Source organism: Antrostomus carolinensis, unplaced genomic scaffold (genome assembly GCF_000700745.2).
Source record: "Antrostomus carolinensis isolate BGI_N321 unplaced genomic scaffold, ASM70074v2 scaffold34854, whole genome shotgun sequence".
NCBI lineage: Eukaryota > Metazoa > Chordata > Aves > Caprimulgiformes > Caprimulgidae > Antrostomus > Antrostomus carolinensis.
Window position 1 is genome coordinate 1 of NW_010309291.1, and position 10,970 is coordinate 10,970.

A 10,970-nucleotide genomic window follows, 5' to 3' on the forward strand; every position below is an offset into this window, starting at 1 on the left:
GTAAGGAGCCGAGCGTTCGGCCCCCATCTCACTCCCCTGGATAAACCCGGAGGGAGTTGTGCGCTCCGAACACCAACCCTCGGCCGCGCTCCACTGCTCGGCCTTGCTCTGGAGACTGTCACCTGGGAAGGTTCGTGGGGCCCCTTTCCCTCGGCCTGGGCTGATCTCTGCTACTTTGTGCACAGTTGGGATGTGTTTACCTCAGCCTGCCCGCAGAAAAATAGTGCCAGTTTGGTTGGTGCTTATTTCTTTAATTAAAGGTGAACAATGTTAAATATAAATGCATGGTTTGGTTTGGCTTAATACTATAAAGAACAAAAAGTGTACTGAACTGAATAACTTGTGATCAGAATGAAGTGGACTTGCATACTTGCAGCAGTGTGACTTACTGTGTTTAATGGGTTAAAAGCAACAGTGCAGAAGGTTTCCAAGGAATCACGATGCCAGTGCTGGTGTAAGAGCAAGGAGAGGAGAAAAGCCACAGCTGTTGGGCAAGCTAGAGGAGAGACAGGCAGAAGTGCTTTCTAGGGGGTTTTTTTTATAGTTAGAATGTAATGGTAAAAATACTGTCATGCTGTAGAAAAGGCTAAAAAATGTGCTCTGCTAGTGCTATTTAAATTAACCCCAGGCTTGGGATGAGTAAGAGGAATTGTCAGTTGCAGTACAGGATGGTGATGACTGGTATAGAAATCACACAGCAAACCAGGTAAGCCCGTTGTGATGGTCAGTTAATATAGGTCTGTCTTGTTCTTTAGGTAAAGCAAATTGAAAAACGAGACTCTGTTTTGACATCAAAAAACCAAATTGACAGGCTGACCCGACCTGGATCTTCCTATTTCAACTTGAACCCTTTTGAGGTTAGTTTGAACATTTTATCCTCCCTCCTGACTTGATGTGCCAACTTACACATTTACATTGGGTGTTTAATTTTGGGAAAAAGACCAAACATAAAGAAAAAAAAAAACTCTTTAGATGTAGATTACTGTGCAGAAGGTTTACAGAAGACAGAAGGATGGTGTGTATGCGTCCACTCTCTGTTTCACTGTTTTGTGGTAGGCACAAATTATATTACTTTGACACGGTTCCCATGTGCAGCAGCACTGGAGGCTTTGTCGGGTGAATGCCAGGTACTTTGGGAATGAGAAGGTAACAGCTACAAGGGGCTTGCTTGTCAGGTTCTGTTCTGAGCGCTCTTGACTTGGCATTTCTAGTTGTCTTTATCTTGGATGTTCACCCCACTGCACTTGTGTAGTGCACACAGTGAGGGAAGGACTCTCACTGCTCACCCGAGTCAATCTTGGGGGAGTCACTGGAAAATGGGTAATTCCCTTGCACGTTATATAGTATGATTCCAGTTGCAGCTGGTTATAAAGTCTTAATGAGTATGAAAGCCTGGAGAAGACATTAACTGAAACAATCTGGTGTTCCTCTGGAGCTGGCTTTCCCTGGGCGTGTTCCTGCCTGATACCATCTTCATCTACCTTTTTAAAACCTCGGCTGCTTTTTGCAGTCCCAGTTAAGGGCTGGTCAGCCAGGTCAGTCGTCAGATTCACCTTGACAACGTTCAGTTCTGTATATATCTTATTGCTTGACTTGAAGAGTAAACTAAAAAGCTGTTTAGAAGTAGACTGTAGCTTTCCTGTGAGAGAGTGTTTTTTATTTACAATTTCAGTGTCAGATCAACGTGCACCTGCATTCAGTAGGCTCACTTGTTGCTCAGGACTGCTGTTCAGTAAATTAATTCACAAAAGAGTTCCTAAACTCTGCCACATCCCTCAGGATCAGTACATAGACAAGTGGGCTTGTTCATGGAAACCAATAGGTTAAACTCTCCTGTCTTCTTTCAAAATGATAAAGTGAATAAGTTCTTAGAAGCAGTATGTTTCCTGCCCAAAGTTCTCATTTATGAATGAGTGTCCCAAAGCCACCATGTGTTTCCATTTCTGCCAAACTAAGTGTTGCTACAGTACTGGTTAAAGGTTTAGACCAATGTGACTATTTAGGGATGGCAGCTGCCTGCATGAGACTTCAGTGAGGAAAGGACACTGGTATGCTCAGAGAAATCTGGCGTTGTGAAAAGTAGAATGTCCCGAACATGGTGTCTCTTAAAATGTTTCTGTTTTACTAGGTGAAAATTCATATCCTGACGTAACTCCATGATGGGGGGAGCTTTCTGGTGTTGTGTCTGTGTGCCAGTGAACCAGGTGTCGAGAGCTTGCTGCCACGAACCTGAAACGTGAGGAGTATCATCAAACTTGCTCTGCTCTCCTGGTCTCTTTTAGGTACTTCAGATGGATCCTGAAGCCACAGATGAGGAGATAAAGAAAAGATTCCGGCAGGTATTTGGCTTTTGCACATGAAGCCTCTGGAAGGAAGCTAGAAGCTCAGTTGAGATTGTGCGGCTGGGCTTGGGAATGAGAAAAATGGTGGTAAAGCTGTATCTGGGTAGAAGAGTAGCCATTTGGGGAAGATAGAACAATCTTTGTATCAACAAGAGGAGAGCTGCAGAAGTGTCCCTGGTCCATGCATAGTATGCTTCTTTGCCTGTAGGGCGTGTGATGGAGCTATTGCAAACTGATATGCCCATGTATAATCAGCTCATTTAACTTTAGTTCAAAGAGAAGGTCAAAATTTGTCAGAAATTAGGAACTAAGAGAAGATATTTTTCTCAAAAATATATATTTTCTCTGAGATTTCTTTAAGAATTTCAACAGACATTTTTGACTTACTCTGCTGACAAATCTGCAGAAGGTTGAGTTTTAATCAGTGCATGCAGCAAAGAAACACGGTATCTGGAGGGGCTGGAGCCTCCCATCTGAATTAGTGGTGTAAACATCAAAACCTGTCTTTAGAGAGGAAGCTGTGCTGGCTGACAGAGGAACATGCCTGCTAAGCTGGTGATGGGGTATGGGCTGCTTCTCTGTATGGGAAGTAGGAGGATAACCTTTAAGTCCATTGCTGACATCTCAGTTCTGTGAATCAATACAGTGGAGCTGTCTTAGCTTTAGGCTGACAGAATATCACAGGGAAATGTTTTGAAGTCAGGGTGATGAAATGAAAAAAAGTGCATGGAACTGTGTATTGAAGAAATCAAACACCTAAACACAGAGTGTGGAACAGCCAACAGAAGGAAAAAGACATTGGCTGTAGCAGATCACCGAGTAAATCGGCAGCATGCTGCTGTTTACAACCAGAGGCAAACCGTTTTCCTGGCGAAAAGCAAGTGCCATCTTTAGAGTTCAGGAAGTAATTATTTTGCATTCTTCAGCACTGATGCCGTTTCAGTTGCTGCACTGTGACTGGTTTTGAATGTTATACTAGGAAAGATGCAGATGTACTGGAGAGTCCATACAGCATCTGCAAAAAGAAGAGGTCTGAAAAAAAAAATGCCATATGGGGAAAGTTTTAAAGAGTTTTCGCTGGAAGAGGAAGGTGGAGGGCATGTGCTTTCCAGCCCATTTAAGTTTGCCCTAAAGATGATAGTGATCAGTGTCCTGTCTGCTGAATAGAGAGTACAGGAAAGACCCTAAGGAAAAACTTACCCACTCTTTTAAATAGTTTGATATTTGAACAGCCTTAGGAATAGTGGAGAACTTCTTGGGAGGCGTTGTTGAGTAAAAGATAAACTTTGGTTGAGGATGATCTTTGTAGGTTTGTTTCTCCTTAAGACTAAGGATACAAAACTTCGGTGATCAAGGGGTTCGTATCAGCCCTGGGCACTGCAGCTGAAGGGTGTTTATATTATTCTGCACATCCCAAGCTGCAGCTTTTCTCAGTCAGCCCATTTATTACAGGGATTGTATTTGATTTTACTGATACATACTTGTACATGTTATCAGCTGATTTGTCTGTGTACAAAGGAATGTGATCCCCTGTGATTCCTTCTATCTGAGACTATTTCCCTCTTCTCACAAAAAAATCTCAGAAATATTCATCTTTTACAATGATCTTGATAAGCAGGATCCTTTCTCTTGCAGTTGTCAATATTGGTGCATCCAGACAAAAATCAAGATGATGCAGATAGAGCCCAGAAGGCGTTTGAAGGTAAGGCTCTCGCCCTGTCCCTGGGCTGCTCAATGATAGTAGTTGCACTACTATTTTTTGCAGCTGGTGTACATGTTTATTGGGGGTGGAGGCCCCAGGGACAGAAGAATTGCTGAGGGAGGGCAGAAGGCAGAGGGAGCAGCAGGTGTGTGGGGTGGCATTTCAGCGGGGAATGTCACCAGGTGGCAGTAGTCGCATTACCAGTTGGCAACGGGGAAGCTGTTTAATCTGTGCATTAGATTTTACTCAAAGACCATACGACAGAAGTAATGTGATGGTTTTAGGTGTATGCTTCGCATTACGGTGTGGTGTTATGCATCTTAAACTTACCTCATGCCCTATAACTAAATCACTTGGCAGGGCTGATGCTTTCACCCGGCTAACTCCAAAAGTTGTCTGACAGTCTCTGCCATCACTGTGCCCCGAATCTCATTTGACTAATCATAATATCACTTACTTAGATGTATTAACAACCAACCAAACAAAAACCATCCAAACAAATGCCCCCCAAACTATAGGAAGCAAAATTTGTATGGTCAACAAGTACCAATCTTGTGATGCCTTGTGAATGTGACTACTGGTGCTATTAATGTTGATGCTTCTTCTTAGCTGTAGATAAAGCATACAAGTTGCTGCTAGATCAGGAGCAGAAGAAGAGGGCCTTGGATGTGATACAGGCAGGAAAAGAATATGTGGAACACACTGTAAGTAATCCATAGGAATGTCCAGGGGTGGGGGGTAATCAGTCCTTTGTAATTTGCTTTTTGGTACGCATGCTGCATGTTTAGGTCACTAGAAGGTGAGCTGAGCAAACATCGTAGTGAAGTTGTGCAGGTGGACTCTGAGTTCTTCACGGCATCAACAAATGTGCTTTGTCTGAGACTGCTGTTGAACTCAGTGCAAGATAATTCAGTGAAATTCAGTGCTTGAAATAATTAGGTCAGACCACGTGATCTGACCTAAATTTTTTTTTCAAGTCTGTGAATGAATGATGCAGTTCAAATGTGTGTAGGTGGAAGAAAATAGGTGGTGACAGCAGGAGGCTGGGAAGTTTGGGGGAAATGACCTATAAGAGAAGAAAAGGAGCTTGGATTGCTTCGGCCAAGAAGTTAGTTGAGTGATGTGAGTGGACTAAAACACAACAACTTTGAGAAAGCAGATAATATGGGAGAACTCAGACACTCTAAACCAAGGAACAATTTATGTTCCACTTGTTGTTGTGAGTCTTTTGAATATTACAAAGCAAAAGAAACTCCCTGCTGGTTTGGCTGATGTGTATTGGATATGAATATATCTTTTTAAAAAAAAAGGGATTGTGCTGAATGAATAGTATCTAACCTACTATTTTTAATTACTACAGTTCATGTGATAGTGATCTTGTATGTGTTTATCTGGACCTAGGACCAAGAGGTTTTGATCTAAAGTAAAACATCGATCCAAATCAAGAACATCCAGAGTTCTTCCCAAACAGTGGAGTAGGAATGCAGAACTACTTGGATACACTTATGTAAGCCCTATAAAACTTTTTAGGCTCTTATTTTTGTTCTTAATCTTTAGGTGAAAGAAAAAAAGAAGCAGTTGAAGAAGGATGGAAAACCTCCCATCGTAGAAGAGGATGATCCTGAAGTTGTAAGTCATATACTGTTCAGAGAAACCGGAGAGTACAAAATGTGTTTCGAGGAATTAAGAGTCAAAACCAGTACGGAAGTATTTATTAGACTTGTTAGTGTTTTGTAAATCCTTGCACTTTCAGAAGAACAAATTCTGATAAGCCGCTGAAGAGTACCATGTGTTGGGTAATGCCTGTATATTTTAGAAAATAGTTTTAACTGTAGTGTAAAGAGTAAATATATAATGAGCTTATATAGATCAAAATACCCAATTCTTTTCCTGGAGCAAGTCTTCATTGCTTGCGCATCACGCAGTCTTTTTTGGGTTGAATTTCTTGTTGTATTCTGAACGCTGGAACTGTGGCATCCCTGCTGCCAGCAGAGGCACGTGTAGAACCCGCTGCAGCATGTCGCAGATGTGCTCAGTGACATTCTGTCGGAAGTGCTGTTTCAGCTGTTTCTTCCGTATAGCGTTGGAGGATAAATATGCTGTTCTGCAATAAGTCACTTTTCTTAAAAAAGGCACGACATAATTTAGTTGTTCTTACCTGGTTTCTAGTCTGAGAAAGTCAAGGGATACTAGAGGCTTTAACAGAATAATAGATTATTATCAAACACTGACATCGTTAGTCTTACTGTCACCACCTTTTTTTCCCCTACAACGTGATTTTTTCCTCTTGATATCACCACAGTAACCCCATAACCATCTTATTTTCTGTTGATTTTCAGAAGTCTCTTGCTGTTCTTTAATAATGAAGTTTGTTTTAAATATACTGGTATTTCCTACTTGAAGGCCAAGACTGTTACAAGACATCAAGAGGATCTGCTGGGAAATTACTATCTAAACAGTGACCGTTTTGCCTTTTTTTGTCAAATATAACATCGCAAGACTTAAGAATAAGAGAGCTTGAAATGAACAGCTCTGTTTAGGCACAGCCTTGTGAATACAAATGAAAATTAGATTACTGTGGGGCTAATAAATACTTGTTTCCTGGTGTCAGGGCCAGAATTTAATCAGCGGTGTTTTATGTCTTTTCATATGGCACTGTGACTGACTACTGTCAAGGCAGGATACAGGGTTATGTGCACATACATATGCTTTGCATTCTTTTTATGCTTCTTACATTCTTATGTAAAACAGACTAACTGTGTTAATGGGCATTATTTTAAGACTGGGTTTGTGTTTTACAGTTCAAACAAGCTGTATACAAACAGACAATGAAGCTCTTTGCTGAACTGGAAATTAAGAGGAAAGAAAGAGAAGCAAAAGAAATGCATGAAAGGTATGAGCAGTATCGTGCTTGTGCAGTTCAGGCTATTCTTCCCCCCTCTTGCTTCCTCAGAGAAGATAAGGAATCATAGAGTCTTAGAAAAGTCTGAGTTGGAGCAGACTTCTGGAGATCGTCTGGTCTGATCTCCTGCTGAAGCAGGGCCTTGAATTAGATTAACAAGGGTCCTGTCAAGCTGACTTCCAGTGATGTAGATTCCACCACTTCTCTGGGCAACCTGTGTGTTGTAGAGCTCTGTGCTTCAGAAATGCAAACAGGAAACTTGCCCTCCTGTATTTGACAGTGATATATTTGGTATGCTTATATACTTCTGTGTGCATACATGGAGGCTGGCCAAAACAGTGAAATGGTGACACATTTCTGCATGTCGTTAGTGTGCAAAGAATAGATTTTTAAGTAAGTGCCAGAAATACCCTGTGGCATGTGTGATCCTGAACTCTTTTAGGTCTTTTGATCACATGTTGCCTGAGTGCTCACTGTGGATGCACTTCATAGAGTGGTCAGTGAAGGCAATCTGGGAGGTGGTTGTACGGCAGTACTTTTGATTACAGATGAAAATTAGGAAAAAAAAAATTAATTCTTACCTTGCACACTGAAGTGATCATTAACTTTTCAAAATGTGTGCTCTCAACAGTTTTAAAGAGTTATCACTAGAGTTATGGAGTCCCACTTGCTTTGCCAAGCAAGAGCTGACCCACTAATTAAGTACATGCATGCTGTCAGTGGTGCCAAACCACATTCTCTGCTCGCTGCTGTTCCAGATTACTGTGCTATCTTAGGTGTGCATATTTATCTCTTCTGATAATCACTTTAATCTGCCAAGAACTCAGAAGAGGTTTCTGAGTTGTTTTGAAAGTATTACTGTGTTTCTTTAAAATAGATGCCTGTGGATTCGTAACTTCTTTGTGGCTTCCCTTCCAGGAAGCGGCAGAGGGAAGAGGAAATTGAAGCACAAGAGAAAGCTAAACGAGAGCGAGAATGGCAGAAGAACTTTGAGGTAATCAGCAGCTTAACTGACAGGATGAGTCTCAGCAGTTCTTGGCCATGCTGCAGGGAATGCCTCTAGAGAAGAGAGAGACCTTTTGTCTGCAGGTGCTGTAAGATAATTTAAGTAGATGCTTAGTAAAAGATCCTGTGGAAGCCTGGGTTTTGTCCTTGTGTGGGGAGAAGAGCCCACTGATAGGGCTTTGGTATTGCCTTTCCAGAAGCAGGTCTGGTAAATTAAGGTATAGTATTTTTCAGCTCTGTCAGCAGTTCATTCTTGTCCCTAGTCAGAAATTTGAATTGCTGCTTAGCCCAGGTCACTGGTGAGCAGTAAAACTTAATCTGGCAGCTGTTCAGCCACTAGTGTGGATTGTTGGTGGTGCTTTTCAGTCTGGTTGCTAACTTACGGAATCTGTATCTGCTGTGAATATCAGATACCTGAATCCTGAATGACAGTCTCTTCCCTTTGATCCCTCCACCCTTTATTCAAGGTTTAGGAGTATCAGAAGTAGCTTTGTGGTTGTTGTGCTGCTATTGTAGGAGTTACACTTACAGCCCACCAAAATACGTGATCTAGCCTGTAACTCTTCCCTTATTACACACCAGAGGTGAAGTTTAGTGACATGCAGGGGGTGGTGGGCAGGAAAGAACAGTAACAGTGTGCAGGACCTCATGGAAAGATGAGCTAGATTGTTCATTTAATCCAAAACCGGATCCCAGACTGTGTTCAAGAGAACTTTGAAAAGGAGGGCATCTGAGAGAGAAGTGCATGAGCTGGACTTGGCATCCCGTGGAAAGTGGACAACTAGGATGTTTCTGGAGACTCAACTGGGAAGAGTCTGTGTTGATATATATATGTTGTGCTATATAACATAGGCATAAGAAGCTCAATATTCTGGAAAGCTTGTGTAGTGCTGCTGTGTTGAGTGCGCTATGGGTTTTGTCATGTAATGCCAGAGAAAGAAATGAGTATGTCCCTGGCTTTGCTGCTGGCAGAAGTTCTGTGTCCTCATGCCAGCATGGCCACAGAAGTTGGATGTCATTGCTGTAGGGATGCAGTGAAGCATAGCAGCTGAGGAAACGTGAGCAAGTCTTAGAAGCAAACAATGACGGACCAAACGGGAGCTGCAGAACTATTGATATTGCAGCTCTGGGTACCTGCATGTCTTCAACCACTCCTAGACAGCTGAACCTCTGCACTCCAGCCTTGCTAGTGACATTGAATTCATCTGAAAAGATGGTATCAAAGCTAAGTGTTAATGTCCAGAATGGATCGCTGGAATACAGAAGAATAAGCAGCTTGTTTCTGCTAGTGACCATCATTGAGAGAGGGTGATTGGAGACAAAATAACGCATGAATTCCTGGCCGCTCCTGTATGTGTACTGATTCAGTGGCTGCCTTTGAGATATATCCAAAAGGAGTCTTTGTGTCACTGCTTCAAATGATATTTAAACTGTAAGGAAAAAATTAAGTTGATATTCTGCAATTGTGGTTCGTTCTGTTTAAAAAAAAAAACAAAAAACCAACCCCCCCCCCCAAAAAAAAGCCAAACCCAACACAAAAATCCCAACCTTTAAAGGTGCTCCTGTTGTACCTCTGTGTTGCTCTTCTGGGCTTTCCTGCTCCAGGTAATTCCAGTCCTTGTCTACATACTGCATCCTAGTTCTGATCTTGTCTCTACCCTAAAGACCTGGAGGTTTTGGCCCTCATATATGTTCTGCAGTATTTCTGAATCTTTACAGAAATACCTGTGTCATCCAGGTGGTTGCCTACTGTTTCTAGAAGCTATTCATAGGCTGCTTTCACAGCTGAATTCTGTCTTCATCCTTATATATTTTAGAAGTAGCAGGCTGGAATGTCTACTTTGTCCCACCCCACCCTTAAAATTCACTTTCTTAGTAATTTCAAGAATAGCTTCTTCCACCAACAAGCTGTAAGAAACAAGAAGGTTGGAACAGAAGTTGACATACAGCTTTATCCCTAGCAAAAGTGTGATCAAAGAATGATTGAGGTTGGAAGGGCCCTCTGGGATCCATCTGGTCCAGGCATCCTGCTCAAGCAGGGCCACCTAGAGCCAGTTGCCCAGGACCACGTCCAGATGGCTTTTGACTGTCCTCAGCAACAGAGACTCCACAACCTCCCTGGGCAACCTGTTCCACTGCTCAGTCACCCTCAATAAAAACATGTTTCCAGATGTTCAGATGGAGCCTCCCATGTTTCAGTTTGTGCCCGTGGCCTCTGATCCTGGCTCTGGACAGCACCAAGAGAAGCCTGGCTCAGTCTTCTTTTCACCATCCTTCAGATACTTGTACACATTGATGAGATCTCCCTGGGCCTTGTTTTTTGCAGGTTGAACAGTCCCATCTCTCTCAGCCTTTTCTCATATGAGAGATGCTCCAGTCCTTTAATCATCTTTGTGGCCCTTTGTTGGACTCTCTCCAGTATGTCCATATGTCTTGTACTGGGGAGCCAGCACTCCAGGGGTAGCCTCACCAGTGCTGAGCAGAGGGGAAGGAAGGATCAGCTCTCTCAACCTGCTGGCTTTGCCTAATGCAGCCCAGGACACTTCTTTGTTCTTCATACCCTTCTTTGCAGCAAGGGTATGTTGCTGGCTCATGTTCAACCTGGTGTCCACCAGGACCCCAAGGTTCTTTTCTACCAAGCTGCTTTCCAGCCAGGTGGCCCTCAGCATGTGCTGGTGCCAGAGGTTGCCTGTTGAGGTCCCTCTGGATGGCAGCACAACCCTCAGGCCTGTCAGCCTCTCCTAGTTTTGTGTCATCTGCCAACTTGCTGAGGGTGCACTCTGCCCCTGGTGCCTGTTCTTCCCCCATCCTGCCGTGGGGAAGGAGAGAGGTGGAGCAGGCAGCTGTTGTAGGCAGAGCCTATGGGCAGCACCAGTATTGCAGGCACAGCGAGGGTCAGATAGGCCTGCAATGTGTAGATCTGGGCTTGTTCTGTCCTGCTGTGAAACCTTCAGCCTGAAGGGATCAGAGGTTGGCTTTGTGGGGAGTCTCCCCTTTCCCCTTTCCCCTTTCCCCTTTC

The 10,970-nt window shown here is 43.1% G+C and overlaps 1 protein-coding gene across 1 annotated transcript; it reads left to right on the forward strand.

Annotated features, from left to right (window-relative positions):
* Positions 1-759: 759 nt before the first annotated feature.
* On the forward strand, positions 760-7,940 carry DNAJC8 (DnaJ heat shock protein family (Hsp40) member C8; the record flags this gene model as incomplete). Its single annotated transcript, XM_010166079.2, has 7 exons — positions 760-857; positions 2,283-2,339; positions 3,978-4,044; positions 4,654-4,748; positions 5,602-5,673; positions 6,846-6,937; positions 7,865-7,940. Coding segments are annotated over exons 2-7 (450 nt in total), but the record flags the coding sequence as incomplete, so codon positions are not given.
* Positions 7,941-10,970: the final 3,030 nt, after the last annotated feature.